At 44.7% G+C, this 20,947-nt stretch overlaps 1 protein-coding gene across 1 annotated transcript; it reads left to right on the top strand.

Moving 5' to 3' along the window:
- The first annotated feature begins 12,735 nt into the window (after nt 1-12,735).
- On the top strand, nt 12,736-20,568 carry LOC134290730 (uncharacterized). Its single transcript, XM_062857919.1, has 4 exons — nt 12,736-12,978; nt 13,047-13,127; nt 13,191-20,304; nt 20,368-20,568. Exon 3 carries the CDS (start codon nt 13,461-13,463, stop codon nt 20,052-20,054), a length of 6,594 nt encoding a protein of 2,197 aa, XP_062713903.1. The 5' UTR covers nt 12,736-12,978; nt 13,047-13,127; nt 13,191-13,460; the 3' UTR covers nt 20,055-20,304; nt 20,368-20,568.
- Nucleotides 20,569-20,947: the final 379 nt, after the last annotated feature.

Consider the following 20,947-nt stretch of genomic DNA (forward strand, 5'->3'; position numbering starts at 1 on the left):
CTACTTTGTGAATCTCCTGTTTAGACCATTTGCAATAATAGTAGTAATTTGTAGATTTTTTGTCTTGTTGATGTTTGACGTGTTTTCTTGAGATCTTTTATAGATCTTTTGCGATATTTTCTATGATTTCATTAACAGAACTGGAAGATCCTCGCCGAGTTTTTTCTTCTTCAAAAGTGGTAAGCGAGTTTTTTTTGCAACTCTTAACGGACTATCAACAAAATTCTTGACGGTATTCTCATGAGATCTAGAAACACATTCCCTTACATATTCATGGCATATCTCTTGGGAGATTTTTATGGCAGATTTCCGTCGATATTCTTGGTGATTTGGTGATGACGGACAGTTCAATACCAGATCCTACTACATGTTCAATATAATACAGCGATTTCATGGTTTCTTCAAGAGATTCCTTCAAAGATTCATTACAATTTTTTTCCACAGAATCCTTTAACGATTTTCCATGATTTTTCTGAAATTTCACCAGAATTTTCTTCAGAAATTCCTCATGAGGAACCTCCAGAAATTTCACCAAAAATCTTCAAGAAATCCTTCCATGCTTAAGAAATTCCTCCAAGGATTATTTAAGAAATTTCACTGGAAATATTTTAAGAAAATCATCCGAGGATTCCAGACATTCTTACGATGGATTTTTTTTTCTCAAAAAATCAAAACTGTTGAATTATCCAGGAAATTTCTCCAGGTATTTCTTCAAAAAATCTTCCAAATATTGCTTCAGAAACATTTTTAGAGATATATTAAGTTCCTCTTAAATTTCCTAAAGAATTTCTACAGCGAACCTACTATGGATTTCTTCCGAAATGGCTCTATTGATTCATTAGAAAGTCCATCAAATACGTCACACAAAATTTCCATTTTCAACTCTACTCTCCCAATGGCACACTTTTTGTATGACACCTCTGGAGACTCCTTTAGAAGTTTCTCCACGTATTTATTTATTTATTTATTTATTAGCTCATCTGACGCTACATTGGTCTTAATGAATATAGAAACTACTACAAATATAACTAACTTTACCACGATATACACAACACAATTTAAAATTAACAATTAACAATTGTATCATTTTAACGTCTCTGCGACAACAGAAATTTAAAACTACTTGAAGACAAATTAAAATCAAAGAGATCAAACACTGCATTAAAAGAAGAACACATATATCGAATTGGGTCATGTTCACCGTATTGTACATTCCGTGTATCAAGCTGGAGGAATTCACGCTGTCGAAGTACTCTCTCAGGAGCGTACAGATTAATTTGTTCAAGAATCGCTGGAGAATCTATTTCGCCTTTCAATGTCTTCGCAACAAAAACAGCTTGGGCATTGAAGCGCCTTCGTTCTAATGTATTTAGACCAAGAAGGCGACAGCGGTCTTCATAAGGAGGGAGATTCGAAGGATCGCGCCACGGAAGATTCCGGAGTGCATGTTTCACGAATTTCTTTTGAACTGCCTCAATACGTGCTATCCAATTAGCGTGATACGGGCACCATACGACAAGGCCAAACTCCAGAATAGAGCGAACAAGTGAACAAAACAGTGAACGTAAGCATGTTGGGTCATGAAAATCACTGGAAATTTTCAGCGTAAACCCAAGCTGTTTGTTGGCTTTGGTGTGCTTTGGTGATAATTTCGGTATAGTGGGCTTTGAACGTGAGTGCACTGTCTTAAGTAACGCCTAGGTCTCGAACTTGTTCAACTCGTTGCAGCAGTACTCCATCCAGTTGGTAGTTGAATATCACCGGTCTGAGCTTCCGATGAAAGGAAATGACGAAACATTTCTCTACGCTAAGTGTTAGAAAGTTCCGAGAGCACCATGCTTGAAAATCGCTAATTTGATTTTGGAGTTCCAAACACTCGACAAACGATTTGATCACCATGAAGATTTTAACGTCGTCGGCATAAAATACGCGGCATCCCGGTGGCAGAAGTTTAGCAATTTCGTTGATAAAAATAACGAAGAGCAAAGGATCGAGATTGCTCCCCTGAGGAACTCCAGAAGTATTGCTGAATATCTCCGATTTTTCTGAGCCAATTTTTACACACACCGTCCGTTCCGTAAGGTAGGATCTGAACCAGCAGACCAACGGAGTCGACATTCCAATTCTTTCGAGCCTTCTAAGTAGGATGCCATGGTCAACCCGATCAAACGCAGCCTTCAGATCGGTGTAAACAGCATCTATTTGATATCCGGAGTCCATGCTTTTGAGGCAACTTGAAACAAAGTTCACCAAGTTAGGAGAGACTGAACGTTTAGGAAAAAAGCCGTGTTGGTCCGTCGAAATGTAGTTTCGACAGGAGAAGAAAAGCGCATCGTTAATGATTATTTCAAAAACTTTCGAAGTGGAGCATAACGAGGTAATATCGCGATAGTTCTCAATGTTAGACTTATCTCCTTTCTTGTGAACAGGGAACAACTCTGACAGCTTCCAGGCAGTCGGGAATTTACGTTGCTGTAAGGATGCATTGAACAGTAGAACAAGCGGCCTAATGAAAGCATTGGAACATTTCTTCAATACGCAGGATGGTATCTGATCCGGCCCGGCGGAATAGGAGAGCTTTGTCTTATCAATGGCGGAATTGACTTGACTATCGGAGAATCTGAACAGGTTAAAGTCGATAACATCCCCAGGCGTGTCGCTGAGTGCTTCATTGATTTCTCGTTCAGAAGCTGCGATGTTGTTAAAAGCGTTCTTGAAATGGTCGGCGAACATGTTACACTTCTGCAACATTGTAGAAGCCGTTACGTTTCTCAAGTGCATTTCAACAGGTAGCCCATTTTCCTTCCTCTTGGTGTTGACAAAAGACCAAAACTGCTTCGGGTTGCGTCGAAGGTTGTCCTGCATACGGAGTACATATCGTTTGTACAGAAAACGATTGTATAATCGATAGCGGTTACTAGCAGAGTTGAATAAGGAAAGTACATCTCGATCTGGTATAGTCGCGGAGAGCTTTCGCTCTCAGTCTCTTCAGTTTGCGCAATCGATAATTAGACCAACTTGGTTTTGGAGCTGGACGACGAGGCGGTACGCAATCAGCTATAGCTCGGTTCACATGTTCGGTGTAGTAGTTCACTAGATCGTCAACGTCGACAGTATTCTCAAGGTAATCCCAGTTGATAGCGTCAATTGCTTCCTCCAGTGCTCTATAATCAGTTCTGCGAAAGTCTAGGTTGATACAGTCCGGAACGTCTTCGTAGATTATGGGTTCAATCAGCCTAAGTGTCAATTCAAGCGCAGGATGGACGGGATCCAAGTTGATCAAAGGTTCAATGGCTTCCAGAACAGAACAAGCATTTAAACCTGGTTCATTAGTTAGCACTAAATCAATCAGTTTTCCATCAGGATTGGTTACATTGTTAACTTGAACCAAACCATTATAACTAAAACCATCCAACAAACACGAGCAGGCTTCACTAACAGTTGAGTTTAAAACATCAATAGTAGGCAAGTCACCCACAGGAGTAGACCACACGAGACCAGATTGATTGTAGTCTCCAAATTGAAGAGAAACATCCGAAGGCATTATAGAGGAAGCAACCGCGCCAAGAGAGCGCACGTGCTCTTCCAAATCCAGAATGTTCGACTTCCGATCAGGTGGAAGATACAGTACACCAACTATAACGTTTTTACCTGGAGCTTTGATTCTAACCCACAGATGCTCTAACGCATTGCTTATAGGTGACGAATCGATTCTGCAGGATAACCGTGTGGATACAGCAATTAGGACGCCTCCTCCGCGAGATTTTGAACTATTAAGCCGGTTGCGATCATTTCGGAAGACTGTAAAGGCGTTACCGAAGAGTTGAGGTGAGTTAATCCGATCGTCTAACCAGGTTTCTGTCAGAACGATTACGTCGTACGAAGAATCGGAGACGGCCAGCAAAAAAATGTCGATCTTAGTACGAAGCCCTCTAACGTTCTGGTAGTACACCAATAAATGATTACCATCGGATGATTTTGCCACCTCAGGTAATGTGGAGGGAACGTTGTCTTGCTGCGAAGGCTGGGCAGACCAGCCCGCAATGACGGACACCGGGGCTTCCGGAATGGCATGCAAAATGCGTCCTGGGAGAAGACCGACCTCGTTGCTAGGTAAATGAACTGGTTGCACACACGATGTTGCTTGATCAGGAGTGTTGATTACATCCCACCGGCTACTGGGAGAGACATCGTCAGAGCAGGACAAATTCTTATTTAAGCTATACTTGCTTGAGACTACAGGGAGGAAGACCCCTTCACCTGATCCCAACACAGGACCGGGACGGCTGATGAACGCTGGCTGGATGGTCAGGACTGTGTGGGTAGGCTCAGGGGCTTCCATAGCGCTGAATGTAGTGCGTCCCGGGTGGAGGAAAGCAGTGGTAGAACCAAGTTGAATGTGATGTTTTGCTGAAGTAGTCTGTTCACGGAAGGAGCTGCTGGATGGAGTATCATCAGAGCGGGAAAAATTCTTATTCTGTTGGTACTTGCCTGGGAGTACACATTGGAAGACCTCTTCACCAGATCCCAACACAGGACCGGGACGTCTGATGAGCGCTGGCTGGATTGCTCCATATGTTTCCCCAGAAACTCCTTCAGAATCAATACCAAGTATATCTATCGGAGTTCTTACTTGGATTCGCTAAGAAATTCTAAAATTTCTTTAGTAATATTTCCTAGAAACTTCAACAGAAATTCTTTTGAAAATTTCTCATGAGATTTTTCTAGAAATTTTCATACGACATTCATCCAGGGATTTCATCGAAAATACGTTGAAAAATTTCTCCGAAAATGTTTCAGAACATTTTTTATTAATTTCGGTAGAATAAATCACCGAATGTTGCACCATCCATGCTCTTCTTATGGTGTGTTCAACAATTGGGGAGTTTTTAAGGTGTGCAACAATTGGCGATTTACCCTAAGTAATTTCTTCAGGCTTCTTCTTCTTCTTTATGGCTCTACGCCCTCATTGGGACTTGGCCTGCCTCTCTTCAACTTAGTGTTCTTAGAGCACTTCCACAGTTATTAATTGAAGGGCTTTCTTTGCCTGCCATTGCATGAATTTGTATATTGTGAGGCAAGTACAATGATACACTATGCCCAGGGAGTCGAGAAAATTTTCCCGACCGGAACGGGAATCGAACCCGCCGTCTCCGGATTGGCGATCTATAGCCTTAACCACTAGACTGGAGACCCCAATTTCTTCAGGCATTTTGCTGAATATGTATTATACATTCTTATATGAATTCTTCCAAGGGGGTTTCCAGGCATATCTCCAGGATTTCTTCAGCAACTCCTCTTAGAATTCTTTCAGAAATTTTCCTGTGATTATTTCAGATATTTTTAAAAGAATATCTCCAGGGATTGCAAGCAATTAGGAAGAAGATTTAGTAAAATAAATATTCCAAAGATTCCATCTAAAATTCCTCCACGGATGCTTCTAAAACTGCTTCAGGAATCTCCTCAGCAATATCCTGAAACTACTTCAGTGGTTTAAAGGATTTCTTCTGAAACTTTTCCATTGTTTGTTTTTTTTTCAGAAATTCATCTAGATTTTTTAAATTTCAGCGTATTAAGAAATTTATTTCAAGCGTTTCTCTAGGAATAAATAATGTAGGGGAAGTTTTTTAAGGGTCCCTTGAAGGAATTTCTACAGAAACTGCAATCAGAGACACTGGAGGAATTTTTGAATAAATCTCGCATTAATTTTTCGTGAGATCCCTGGAGGAAGTTCTGATGCAAACCTTGGAAGAACTCTTGAAATCTTCTGGAGGGATTGTTGCAAGAATTCGTTACTTAATGGCTAGAAGGTATTAGACGAATTTTCGGGAAAATTTTAGGTGTCTCGTAAGCCCCGGAGTGTGGATTCGATTCCCGCTCCAGTCGGGGAAAACTTTTCGTCGAACGGAAAATTCTCCACTGGGCCACTGGGTGTTATATGTGTTGTCCGTTGTCAAATGTTAGTAATGTTCAGTCTGTTGTAGAGGCCGCAAGGTCGAAGACGGTGTAATTGTCTTTAAAAAAAAAATGCTTGCGAGTAGCCCCGAGGAATTCCTTAAAATAGTTCGGGTGGAATTTACAGAGAAAGATTCAGGAAATCAGTCTCTCCAGGAACTTCAACAACATTTTCAGAAAGCCTTCCTACAAAAAATCAGAATTTCTGAACGAATAATTTCGGGATGAATACCTGACGGAATCTCGGCAGAATTTCCAGCAAGAATCTCTTGAGGAATTACTAAAACAATAACTGGAGCAATCTGTGCTGAAAAATCTGAATTAATCGCTAGGGGAGCTCCTCTTAAATCTGTAGTTTTGTTTTCGTCGTATCAAGGATTTTTCGCGTTCTTGTCCGGTTAGGTTTCCGTGATACTTTAATCGGTGGTTCATCATCCGGAGTGATTTTCGTAGTCCTCAGGACTGCGTGCTGCAGGTTTCGTGAACAGTAGTGCTTTTGGTGCCGGGTTTGGTTCGGTCAGTTTTCTGTATCGTGGTTGAAAGCAGCCAGCCTATAGAGAAAATGAAGTGTATTTTCACCGCTTGCCGCTGGCAAACCGTTTGGTGCTGTGCCACCCAGACATTATCTTTCATTGGAGGATTTCGTGGGTTTTCTAGTATGAAGTGATGAAGTGATCCGCAGACTTTTGTGTTGGGTCAAATATGAAATCACGAGTGGTGTTTTTCGAGATTTTGATGGAGTCAGTGCAAAGATGCTGTGCGCGAGTTTTGCTTTGGCCGGATCAGATGCGTCTTCTCATAGTGACAGATCCACCTGTATCACTATCGACTAGGAGTTATACATGGGTCCGATTTTCAACATTGGGCCACAGGACGTCACAAGTTCCATTCCTCAAGCGGATTCACGGATGAATTAACGAAATTCGGTGAGAACGTTTCATTCCTTATATTCATTTTAACATTTATTCATACCACTACATACCTAATTTCATATTTGAATCTCAATTTCGGAGCGTTTGGTACGGTATGTCCACGCATCCTTCCTCCCCTGTAGATTCGAGAAGTGATCCGATTTAAAATAAAATTTAATGTTCATTTAAATCGAATCATTTCAAAGAATCATCTTTGCGGTAAACACTGCGCAGTAGGCCTGGCCGCTAATAAAAATAGAATAGAAAAATAATCGGGCGTAATCTAACCTGATTATTTTCCAGGATACTTTTTTATACTGGCTGCGCATGTGTTAGATTAGATTGGATTAGATTAGGGGAGCTCGTCCTAAATCTGTTTGGGAATATGTGGAAGAATTGTTTTTTTTTTAAGAAAAGGCTGGAAGTATATCTTGAAGAGTTTCTTAAGAAATTTCTTGATATTTCCCGATCTAGAATGAAAATTTCAATATTATATTTAGTTCTGATGAGCGGCAAAGCTGCCTTTCTAAGCATTTCAATCCTCCTATGATGTCGTGTCTTGGACAGCGGTGGTACTCGCGTTCGAGCTGTGCGTAGAACGCGTCCTTGAAATCATCTTTGTCTCCAGAGTGCGAATTGTGCACGTTGATTATGATAAAATTAAAGAATCGGCCCTCTTGATTCTCAACCTGCACATTCTTTCGTCGATCGGCCACCAACCGATCACGAGTCTCTGCATATCGCCGATCAAAATGAAAGCTGTTTTTAGTTTACGTGTGTTACCGCAGTTCTGGTAGATGATGATTTGTTTATCTCTAAACGTTCGCACAATGGGTCCTGTCCAACACACCTCCAAACCCGCGGTTCTTCAATAGATCGTCGAGTATGCGGGTGCTCGCAATGAAGTTAACTCTAGCAAGATGTTGGGTCATTATTACCCGGACTGGCACGCTGGACGTGTACTACATCAGCGTGGTGCGCCAATCCTAACATCCTAGGAGGGTTAAGAGATGGGAAGTTCCTTTTTGTTAGCTTGGATCGTTGCCGTTGGTCTCGGTTTGTTTTATTCTGTTGCTTATTTTCTGTTACAAACCTTTTTTACGACTGGCTTGTAGGGCCAGACACCAACTCCCACTTTCCGGAGGACGGTAGTGTACAGTTGGGGTAAAAGTCCTTTCCTGGCGCTCAGACATCGAACAGCCGCCCCTAACATGGAGTTCAGACGCAATTATGAGCCTGGAGAACAGACGCTCAAGTTTCTCTCTTTCCCTGTCAGCCAAGTTCCCATGGGGGTTGGTTTTCGGATTTTCTCTAAAGTTGCTCGCAGCTCGGCCGGTGCCACGTGGAAGTAGGGATAGCAGTTGCTGGGCAGAGGCTAATGGATCTCAATAGGATCTGAATTACGCGAAGTATTTGGTCATTACCGAGCCAGTTTTTTTTTTCTAACATCTAATTGTTTAATTTTACTCATTTTGATTTAAAGATCACATAAAATATAGTTTATATCACATACCGTACTATCCTATAACACAACACCGACATTGGTTTCCGAACTGATGTTCAAGAACGCGTGACTAACACATTGCCCAATAAATTATACTTACCTGTAGTCAAGATACGATCAGCCATCACTATCGGTAAGCAAGCCCATCCTACTTCGTTTGTTATTTGGTAGTTAGGATCACATGACGGTCTGAGGCACACGCGAACGCCACTCCACCGCTCCGCGCGTACCATCAAATCGCCACGACATGTGCTATACTCTACCCAACTAAAACGCTCGATTCCATTCCCGCTGCCCCTGTCGGTCGTCGTCAACAGAAAATCCAAAATAAAATTCTCATAAAATAACACAAAAGATGGCACTTGAGGGAGGAACCGCAGAAGCGGCAAAAAAGAGTAGAAACCGACGACAAAACGAGCTCTCGCAGTTTCATCAGGCCGCTCAATCGGCGAACCTTCCAGCGGGCTAACCAACATATTTCGGTTTCTATGGCAAGGATATGGAAACCAGCCGAGATAAGCAGAATGGGATGTAGAAGAAAAAAATCGTTCCCGTCGACGTTGACGATGGCGACGAGATATCCTTTTCAGGCGTTTCCATGCGCTGCTGGCTGCCCGTTGCAAACATACGTCTTATGCGCCATGGATCCAACATTAGCAGAATGCGAGCCATGGAACCATCTGCGTTCTACCCAGTTTTTGTGAGTGTTGTGTCCCGTTTCTATGTTTCTCGAAAAAAAGCACGTTCTAGGGACGACTAAGCGACACCGGAGTATAAAAAGTGCGTTTAAAATTGTAAACATCAGCTTGTGCTTAGACTGGAGTATGAAAATTTTTGCAAATACTTGAATAGGGGTGTTGTTGATCAATGGCATTTTAATACGAATGGCAAATAGTGCAAAGTCTATAAGCTTCATAATACAACCGAGGTTAACAATGCGAAGAAAGACAATATCTTGATCGAATGTTTATGCGTTCTGTGACAATTCACCAAACCATTTTGTTTCAATACAGCTGCTACTTGTGATAGAGCTTTTGGGCCATTAGAATATTACAGTTTGAGAAGAAGGATTTAGCGTTAGATTGATTGATGGCGTTACGAAACTTTCTGTCAATAACAATGTACGGTTCCGGCGACCGCCATAGTACATTCTAAAACGACTGAAGCAACCGGATGTTGCGTCAGCGTAGTTACGCAAACGGAATCTCGAGGCAGCGTTACAAGACGAGAGGGAGCTTAATGTGCATCATCTTTAGACCTACTGCACAGCAGTTCTAAAATATGCAGTCCAAAGCATCTCGGATATACGTGGATCGGTATCGGCGGAATGAACGGTTCGACGATGATCCTCGGCAGAAACATGATACAAACAATACTGGAAAGAGCTGACACGACTATTTAGGGATAAAAAACCCTAACTAGGAGAAATAAAGGTGTAAGGACATCGTTTCTTAAAAACATGGAAATTCTAGCAGAAGCTCAAAGCATCCCGCAAAGCAAGGCAGTAAGTAAGCGCGCGGATATTCAGCAAGATCATGCTGAGGGTCAACATCTCGGCATGAGCCAGCTTCAACTCTGTGGCATCATCACTGCAGGAGATTGAAACAGCCATCCGAAGCATAAAGTCCAATAAGGCTCCCGGGTTCGATCGCATATCAGCAGAGATGCTCAAGCGCAAGTGTTGTATCAACTATTATAGGAGTTTTCAGATCATGCACCGACGTGCACTTTGTGCACCACAAAGCCTTGTCAAGTGCACCGCAATAGTTCTCTATGTATAATATACAGCTTCGAGAACTTCACTACGAATCTCAAATCTGAAAGGTAATTTCCCAGAATCTGGGAAGGGGCCTATTAATCATCGTACAAGTAGTTTACTGAACATCTTAATGGGAGTTATAAATTTTAAATAAGAGCCAACAATCGCTATTAAAACTTTTTGAGAACTTCCCCAGAAATTTAGGAACAATACCTGAGCAGGAACGAATAACTGCCACATAACTTCAGTATACAAAAGTCAGCTATCATACCAAAAAAAGGTATTGATAAGTAATCGAGGTATGAAAAGTAACTTATTTTGGTATGGCGAAGGTATTGCGTTACCGGCCGAAAATGCCTCAATGAGTTATTGGTTTGGCATTGAGGACTGATTAAAGTATTATATAATAATTGAAAAATCATAATTGAATGGACAAATAATTTATTATTATTAAGCTATTTCTAGATCTGGTATTATTATTCAGCAGATATTCGTTCGAAACACCCAAGTTGTTGTTTTAGGCATTTTACGTCTTTGCAGAACTCTTCAGTACCTCATTCAGGTTGTAGGTATTAGATTTGGTATATCTGAACTTGGTATTGCACGGCTATTTTCCTGCGTCCTCTGCGTCTGCACAAAATCATGCGCATGTCGGAGTGTTTCTGAGATATGATTGTCAGAGGGTTCACACATTGGCGCGTGGATGCCCGGCGTAAGGTGATAGACTTGTGTGATTATTACTATGAAGCTAATGCGAAACAGTTCACTTGCTTGCATAACTCGTAAGCGTTATCTGATAGATCATCACTGTGCTGTAAAAGTTGGAAGGAAGAGAAACGGCTTTTCAACCGTTTCTGGTTCTAGCGTGAGTTTATAGTCATATTACATGTATACATGAGTTGTATATGTAGAGAGGAGGGAGAAAGTATACAAAGTAGGTGGAAAGGGGCGGACCAGGGATTGAACCCAGGACTTCCTGCATACGATTCAGAAGCGGTAGCCACTAGACTACCGAGCCCGTCCTTAAGAATTTAGTCCATTTTTTTTTAAAGTATTATAAGTCAGTGTCAAAATCATATCGGCCTGTAACTAATATCAGAATTTGCATCAGGAAATACACACTAAAAAAATCTCAATTTTAATAGTGACACAATTGATCGAACTGCTTGAAAAGTGTTGACATAAACATAAATCTGCCACATTTTTACACTTTTTGTGACGTACGTATTAAGTTTGTATTGTTTGAGTTCTTCCAGCCATAATGTTAAATCACAGAACTGATAATTTAGTTCTCTAGGCTGTAAATTTACGCGATATGTTACAGAAACATAATGATTATTGATGTTGAACTGTCAAACAGCACCTTACAAAATCAGATGAATCAGATGAAGACTGCAGTCGATTGGAAATTTGTTTATTACGAAGGTGAAACAGCATGAAAACCGCTCATAAATTTAACACCGAGTTGAGCCACAAGCCTGGAAATGACAATCCGTTGCCATCAGCCGATGCAGCGGTAAACGAAAACAGCCACGCTCAGTCAATCAGAAGGCGGCTTTGTCTGCTTGGCTGCGATGACGGCTGCCTCAGTACATATATACACGCCAGCAGTGACGACGCGACAGCCGCACTGACATGTTCGTTTATGGTAGAAGTTGTTCATCTTCGACTGCCATCTCTTCAACGTGGTGAGTCAGCCGAGAGAGCAAGATCGAAAACTGACACTCTGAGGATCGAAGTTCGATTCCCGAATGAAACTTTTTGTATTTTTTTGTTTCAATATTCGGTGCTATAAATAGCACAGTTCTCAAGCAGCCGACGCGCTGAGCTGTTGCGGTAAAATTACATGAGTCAAACATTTTCCGTTTCCTGTAAAAATAAGATCGCACACAATTTTGCGTCAAATGTGTTGCTTTTATATGTCGGACTTATATGACACAAAATTACAAGATTTTTTCGAAGTGTGTATATGAACATTTGGGACAAACTTAAACTTTAATGTAAAAAAATTGAACATGTGCACCGCGTAGCAATTAATTTCCGAAAAGTGCACCGCGAGACAAAAATTCTGGAAACTCCTGAACTATTCTATATTATCTGGTACAAGGCGACTTTTCCAGCCGATTGGATGCAGAGCGTCTTAGTAAAGGTTCCCAAGAAGGGGGATCTGTCTGTGTGCAAAAACTTGGGTGGCATCATGTTACTGTTTATTGTTCTCGAAGTTCTGTGCAAGATAGACGCGACACTCCGGCAGCAGGATGTAGGATTCCCTGCCGGAATATCATATTGTCATGCTCTGTATCATCCTTGAGCATGTCAATGAATTCCAAAAGTCCCCAGTGGCGTAGCAAGGGGGTTCGGAGGGTGCGATTCGCACCAGGCCCCCGAATACAGGGGGCCTCTGAATCAGGGAAGGTTTCTAACAATAGTTTGAATAAAGTTCTTTAAATAGCAAGAGTTTCCTATTAGCATTAGCATTTAGCGAGTCGCACAAATTGGTAGGTGGTACAGTCCTAGACCGCTGTTATGAGGGTTGCCTCCTTCCCGTCCGAACCAAAGCACAAAGATTTGGGACTAATCTCTGACTCTTAGACAAGACTGACTGTTACGGGAGGCGTTACACCCGTCGCCACTACAAAAGAAATTTCCCATAGGGATGCTGCCGATCTGACGGAGTGCTTGTCATCCATCGGCTCCAATGATGTAGGGACGAAGGCTCATGTCAAAACAACACGAAAAAGAACGTGAAATGTGCTTAATGAATTAGCTCTCTTATCCTTACTATTGATAATTAGTAGAAATAATTGAAAACTTCTTATTGGATTAGCTGTGTTAGCAAGTGAAATTGAGTGAGTTGCCACAAATGAATTGTTAAAACAAAAACTTATAAACGAACTACACATACAACACATTTTAGGTTAGCTTAATGAACTACTTACGGCTATCTTTGGTTAGTCATTCAATTAAATTCCTAAATTTATTCCTACGGACGTAAACAGTGAGTAAAACTTAAATACTAGAGTAAAACTTATAACTATGACTTTAAAACTTACTAAACTAGGTAATTTGACTAGACCTGCTATTACGAAACGGTATATGACGTAGGGACCATAGACTGGAGTCACAGAATTGTGAGTATTTACAAATGTAAACATGACCAACAATCAGAATTCATTTATTTTTAGCTTTAAAGCCTTTTCAACAATAAAGAAATTGCTACGAGAACCGTGATTTTGTCCTACGTCTTACGCCGTGACAACATTCTTTAAAGAATTCTACTCGGCAAGGTTGTGCTGCTTGTAGCGAAGGTCAAATAAAGGACGTATCCACGATGGTCCGTACGACGCGATCCGCGGCGAAAGCCACCTCTGGGACACCTCAGCGCATTTGCGAAAAGTGCAAAATCCCCGACAACGTAGCAGATATGGTAGCTTGCGAGCGATGCAATCGTTGGTACCATTGTGCGTGTGGGGAGATGGCCGAGAATGTCACCGGTAAGTGGATATGCAAAGATTGTGCTTTAACGGGCAGTGGCGATTCAGTATCCGGGAGAACCAGCAGTACTTCGCGATCGACGAGAGTCCAATTGCAGCTCATGCGGTTGGAAGAGGAAAAGAGAGCTCAAGAGAAGCTGATCCTTGAGCAGCAGGAACAGGAGCGTGTACGACAAGAGAAGGCGCTAGCAGCCAAAGCTGCTCTCGATAAGAGATACTTGGATGAGAAGTATGCTCTGCTCATCTCTCAGGCCGAGGATGATGAGGCGGGAAGTCAGCGTAGTCGTCGGAGTCGTGTGAGTCGTGGGACTCGCAACAGCCACATTGAGGAGTGGGTCAACAGTGTGGACGAAGCAGCTGGAGGGAACCCAATGCCAGAAAACGTCGAAGACATTTTTCCACCGATTTCGATTGCTGCTGGTGCTAACGTGCCGTGTGGAGGCATGCTGACCAGGTATACTGGAACGAAACCCAAGCAGTATGCATCGAGCCAGATGCACGATGAACGTCGATCGTCTCTCCCCAAGCCGGCGAACGAATGCGTGGGCGAAAACATTTGCACGGATGGTATGTCGTCTATCGCCGGAATGAAAGACCCAGTTACGGCATCTACACCTATTAGATCGGTTGGTTTCCAACAGCCAGTGGTGCAACCGTCGCCACACACACAATCGATGAGCATACAGCCGGTATATACGCAGCCAGTATATGCACAGTCGGTGTTTGTTCAACCGATTCAACCGCAGCGTACACTACCAAAGCTGGTTCCGCGACCGCCTCTGCCAACATTCTTGTACCCAGAGCCGATTGCACTGTACAAACCTCCCGCGTCTCAAACCCATGTCCCAATTCCACCACTGAGTGAACAGTCGTTTCTACAGTCGAGGGTCAGTCGGCCGATAACATCAAGCGTCGAATTGCCTACATCGACTTCGGCACAACCACCACCGACACTGCAGGATCATGTGTCGGCACCGTCGCACCCTCCGCCGGTAGAACTGCCGTCGCATCTATCGATTGATTGTTCAACCGAACCGCGATCGAGCATGTTATTACCACCGACGACACAGGCGTCGTCTCAGCAGCAACACACACTATCGCATGGACCGCGATCGCTGTGTGATCAATTAGGTGACCTCTCACTACCACCATCTGTACTGCGGGCGTCGACGTCGTACACCCCTCCACTGCCACCACCTTCTTTTCCCGATGGTGAGTTGTCTTTGCTCAACAGATCGGAACATCATCCGACGCTGTCACGCGTACCACTACAGCAATCGGCAGAGCCTTACGCTACTCAGCTACAGCAGCTCCAGAACCAGCAAGCCATGTGGGGACAATTTCAGCAACAATTGTCTGCCAGGCAGGTAGTACCGAAGGAGCTCCCAATATTCAATGGGAGTCCCGAAGAATGGCCACTTTTTATAAGCAGCTTCCACAACTCGACTGCCATGTGTGGGTACTCGCAGTCAGAAAATCTGATGAGACTGCAGAGATGTCTCAAAGGCAAGGCGCTGGAAGCTGTGAGGAGCAATCTGCTGCTACCTTCATCGGTCCCGAAGATTATGGAGACGCTGGAAACGTTGTTCGGGAGCCCAGAGCGTCTGGTCCAGTCGCTGCTCAACAAAGTGCGCAGTGTCCCCATCCCAAAAGCGGAAAGACTGGAAACGCTGGTCAATTTTGGTCTCGTTGTCCAGAATCTTGTTGGCCATCTCAAGGCCGCTAACCAGCAAGCCCACTTAACCAATCCGACCCTACTGCAAGAGCTGGTGGACAAATTGCCGCCACACCTCCGATTGGACTGGGCTTTGTATAAGAAAAGCGCTGGTCTAGTCGATCTCGGAACATTTTGTGACTACATGAGTGTCATCACGTCGGCGGCGAGTGATGTAGCGCACTTCAACGATTTCGATGGAGTACGCCCGGTGGGAAGCGAGAAACAGAGGAAGGAAAGAGCTTTCGTGAATGCTCACGTGTCTGCCGAGCCGCGGAATTTTGAACAGGGAAAGAAGGCAGAAAACCAGGAGAGACCTTGCTTCATCTGCCAGAGCGTGAAGCACCGAATCAAGGACTGCCACAAGTTCAAGTCTTCAAGTCTCGGTGACCGATTAAAAGCAGTTGAAGCACATCAGCTTTGCTCGGTCTGCCTCGTACCCCACGGAAGATGGTCGTGCAAGTCGACACGCACCTGTGGCGTCGATGGTTGCACCAAGAAACATCATCCGTCGCTTCATCCGAGTCAGCCAACTGGCACCAAACCTTCTTCCTCAGACAGCAGCGGAGCTCGTCCAAAACCGGACGCCGTTGTAAGTATTCACCGTCGAAGTCATAGTGCAGCTATATTTCGTATAATCCCTGTGGTGCTGCATGGCAAGGGAGCACAAGTAGCTACATTTGCTTTCCTTGACGAAGGTTCTTCGTCGACGCTCATCGAGAAAGAAGTCGCAGATCAGCTTAACCTCGACGGCGAGCTGCAGCCGTTATGTTTGACGTGGACGGCGAAGGTTTCTAGACACGAAGCGGACTCCAGATTGGTCAACCTGAAGATTTCGGGTGTGGAGGGCAGCAAAAGTTTCCCCTTGACTGGAGTGAGCACCGTTCGCCAGCTGGAACTTCCAGTACAGTCGCTACGGTATGGAGAATTGTCTCAACAGTTCCCATATTTGGCCGGTCTACCGGTGAAAAGTTACGAAAAGGCCGTTCCGAGAATCCTGATTGGGCTGGACAACATTAAACTGTCGCTGCCTCTTAAGACGCGGGAAGGATGTCCAAGCGGGCCAGTAGCAGCAAGAACGAGACTAGGATGGACGGTATTCGGAAGCGTAGGTGATTCGAAGATGGATTCGAGGTCGCCGCTATTGCACATTTGCAAGAGCGTGGAGGATATCAAGCTACATGACCTGGTGAAAGGATATTTCGCGGCGGAGAACTTGGCTGTATCCGTAGCTTGTGGACCAGAAGCGGAAGAAGATCGTAGAGCGAAGGAAATTTTGCGACGAACAACGGTGAAGAGAGCCGACGGCCACTACGAAACCGGATTGCTGTGGAGGAGTGATGTAGTGGAACTGCCGTCCAGTTACGACATGGCAGTGCGTCGTCTAATCTGTCTAGAACGGAAGTTAAGTAAGCGTCCAGAGCTGCAGGCGAGTTTGGAGAAGCAGATCTCCGACTATCAGTGCAAAGGCTATGCCCACAAAGCCACGCCTCAGGAGTTAGAAGGAAGCGACCCGAACCGGACATGGTATCTGCCAATCGGAGTTGTCACAAACCCACGGAAACCCGGTAAGGTGCGTATCATCTGGGACGCGGCTGCCAAAGTAAGAGGAGTGTCGCTGAACGACATGCTGTTGAAAGGGCCAGACCTTCTTTCTTCGTTGCCAGCTGTATTGTGCCGGTTTCGACAACGACAAGTAGCGATTGCAGGCGACATCCGCGAGATGTACCACCAGCTGAACATAAGAGAGGAGGACCGACAAGTTCAGCGGTTTCTTTACCGGACAGACCCGTCAACGAATCCAGAAATCTTCGTGATGGACGTGGCGATCTTCGGGTCCACGTGTTCACCGTGTTCAGCAAACTTCGTGAAGAATAAGAACGCGGAAGAATGGAAGGACGAATATCCGGAGGCGGCTACAGCAGTGGTAGAAAACCATTATGTGGATGACTACCTAGACAGTCGCGATACGGAGGAAGACATGACAAAGCTGGCAACGGATGTGCGGAGCGTGCAAGCAGCAGCCGGCTTCGAGCTGCGAAACTGGCGATCAAATTCGGAAAACGTGTTGAAGTGCCTGGGCGAGAAACCAGCGAAATCGCCGAAAGATTTCAGCATCGACAAGGAGAGCCAAGTAGAACGCGTTCTGGGTATGGCCTGGTTACCAAACGAGGACGTGTTCGTGTATTCCGTGACCTTGCCGGACGAACTCGAGCGATCAACGTCAACCAAAACTCTCACAACTAAGCGAAGCATCCTGAGATTCGTGATGAGCGTATTCGACCCGCTCGGCCTTATTTCGAACCTGCTAATTCACGGCAAGACAATTATTCAGGATCTCTGGAGAGCTCAAGTCGGATGGGACGACGCCATTCCTACCGACATCTTCGATCAATGGATGCGGTGGATCGACCAACTATCAAAATTGAACCAAGTACGAATTCCACGCTGCTACTTTCCCGATTACGATCGCGAGTGTTTCAAAACTATGCAACTCCACGTATTCGTGGACGCGAGCGAGTCCAACTTCGCTTGTATGGCTTACTTCCGTGTCATCGATCGTGGTCAGCCACGATGTTCCCTGGTAGCAGCCAAGGCCAAGGTTGCTCCACTAAAGCCGCTGTCGATCCCTAGACTGGAGCTTCAGGCGGCGGTCATCGGAAGCCGGTTAGCAAAGTCTATAGAAGAGTACCACACTCTTCCGATCAGCCGCAGATTCCTTTGGAGTGATTCCAAAACGGTTCTGTCGTGGATCAACTCGGATGCTCGCAAATATCGCCAGTACGTGGCGGTACGAATCGGTGAAATTCTGGAAGACACACGGTCCGAGGAATGGCGCTGGGTTCCCACCAAACTCAACGTCGCGGATGAGGCCACCAAATGGGGGAAAGGTCCCATGATGCAGCCGGATGGTCGCTGGTTCACTGGACCGGATTTCCTCTACATGGAGGAGAATGAGTGGCCGCAACAGCGAGTGCCACCAACCACCGAAGAAGAACTTCGTGCTATCCACGTTCATCACGTACAGTTGATTCAACCATTTGTAGAGTGCAGTCGGTTTTCCAGGTGGGAACGAATGCTTCGGGCCACAGCATACGTATACTCGTTTGTGGACCGTTGTAGGAAACAAGATGTCAAACCGGTCGGTCGTGGTCTGCAGCAGGAGGATCTTGTTCGAAGCGAGAGAGCTTTGTGGCGACTCGCTCAGGCGGAAGAATTCGCAGAAGAGTTGACCGTTCTGGAGAAAAATAAGACTACAAAAGGAGAGCTGATGAAATTTGAGGCAGAAAGTCGCATCAGACAACTATCGCCGTTCTTGGACGAGTTCGGCGTAATGCGTATGGAAGGTAGGACAGAAGCATCTCCTCTGGCGGCGTACGACGCGAAGTATCCAGTGATCCTGCCGAAAACCCATCGTGTGACAGAACTGTTAGTTGACTGGTACCATAGACGGTACGGCCACCACAACGGCGAAACAGTGGTCAACGAAATTCGCCAACGATATCACATCCCAGGACTCCGGGCGATGATTCGGATGATGGCGAAGAAGTGTCGTTGGTGCGTCGTGTATAAAACGCGACCGGAGGTGCCCAGGATGGCGCCTCTTCCGGCTGCGCGAGTAACTCCATTTGTCCGTCCGTTTTCGCTGGTGGGTATCGACTATTTCGGTCCGTATATGGTCAAGATCGGCCGTAGTCAAGTGAAGCGCTGGGTGGCACTTTTCACGTGCCTGGCTGTGAGAGCTGTCCATTTGGAGGTAGCTGCGTCGCTCTCAACAGAGTCCTTTAAGATGGCGTTGCGGCGATTCATCGCTCGTCGGGGCGCTCCGACGCAGATCTATACGGATCACGGAACAAATTTCGTGGGTGCTAGTCGGGAATTGGCCCGTCAAATGGCTGAAATGAATCAGGAGTTAGCGGAGAGCTTCACCGACACCAATACACGGTGGTTCTTCATCCCACCATCTTCCCCGCACATGGGCGGTGCATGGGAACGGATGGTCAGAGCAGTAAAAGCAGCCATGGAGTCAGTCAACAGTTGCCGGGCACCGTCAGAAGAAGTATTCCAGACTATTCTCTGCGAGGCGGAGTTGATGGTAAATTCCAGACCGTTGACGTACGTGCCGCTGGAGACGTCAGATCAGGAGGCGTTGACCCCAAACCATTTCATCCATCTGAGCAGCAATGGAGTCAAGCAACCGGAAAAAATGTCGACTACGGAGAGCCAGGCATTGCGAAATGGGTGGAATCTGTGTCGCTACGTCCTAGACCAATTCTGGGCTAGATGGATACGGGAATATTTGCCGGTCTTGACTCGGCGCACCAAGTGGCATGAAGAAGTAAAACCCATCCGGAAAGGAGATTTGGTATTCATCGTAGGCGAGGCCATCCGGAACCGTTGGCCTAGGGGCAAGGTCGTTCAAGTTATACCAGGACGGGATGGACGCATTCGACAAGTCGACGTCCAGACTAGTGCAGGAGTACTACGCCGTCCCGTGGCGAAGCTTGCGGTACTTGACGTACTTCCAGTAGGTAATCCTGCTGGACTGGCGCAGCATTACGAGGAGGGGAATGTTACGGGAGGCGTTACACCCGTCGCCACTACAAAAGAAATTTCCCATAGGGATGCTGCCGATCTGACGGAGTGCTTGTCATCCATCGGCTCCAATGATGTAGGGACGAAGGCTCATGTCAAAACAACACGAAAAAGAACGTGAAATGTGCTTAATGAATTAGCTCTCTTATCCTTACTATTGATAATTAGTAGAAATAATTGAAAACTTCTTATTGGATTAGCTGTGTTAGCAAGTGAAATTGAGTGAGTTGCCACAAATGAATTGTTAAAACAAAAACTTATAAACGAACTACACATACAACACATTTTAGGTTAGCTTAATGAACTACTTACGGCTATCTTTGGTTAGTCATTCAATTAAATTCCTAAATTTATTCCTACGGACGTAAACAGTGAGTAAAACTTAAATACTAGAGTAAAACTTATAACTATGACTTTAAAACTTACTAAACTAGGTAATTTGACTAGACCTGCTATTACGAAACGGTATATGACGTAGGGACCATAGACTGGAGTCACAGAATTGTGAGTATTTACAAATGTAAACATGACCAACAATCAGAATTCATTTATTTTTAGCTTTAAAGCCTTTTCAACAATAAAGAAATTGCTACGAGAACCGTGATTTTGTCCTACGTCTTACGCCGTGACAACACTGACGCAATCCTCCAATGGTCGAACACTGTCCTGGCCACGTCCTTGCGACTGCTGAGGGATGGGAAAGGATGATTAGTTTTGGAACCTATGAAAAATGTAGTAAACTCTACGATCTCTAGGGCCTAGGTGTCACGGGAATTTGGGTGTTGTTAGTGGAAGGGTAAACTCCAAAAGATACGCTTGGTTAACGTTCAGGCACACCATTGTTAGACTGCTTCGAATCAGTTGTCTGGTTTCCTCGTCATATTGTTGGCATTTGGTTGAATTACTAGATTCTTCGGTTGATAATCTGAAATATAAAATAATATTAACATCGTACGTCAAATAAGCTACATATTAGTGATACGCTCGCCACAGTTACATATTTTTAAAACATTA

Source organism: Aedes albopictus, chromosome 3, assembly GCF_035046485.1.
Source record: "Aedes albopictus strain Foshan chromosome 3, AalbF5, whole genome shotgun sequence".
Taxonomy (NCBI): domain Eukaryota; kingdom Metazoa; phylum Arthropoda; class Insecta; order Diptera; family Culicidae; genus Aedes; species Aedes albopictus.

Bases quoted from the DNA above. Each gene is read 5' to 3' on its own strand.
- LOC134290730 (XM_062857919.1), top strand. From the start codon at position 13,461: ATGGTCCGTACGACGCGATCCGCGGCGAAAGCCACCTCTGGGACACCT.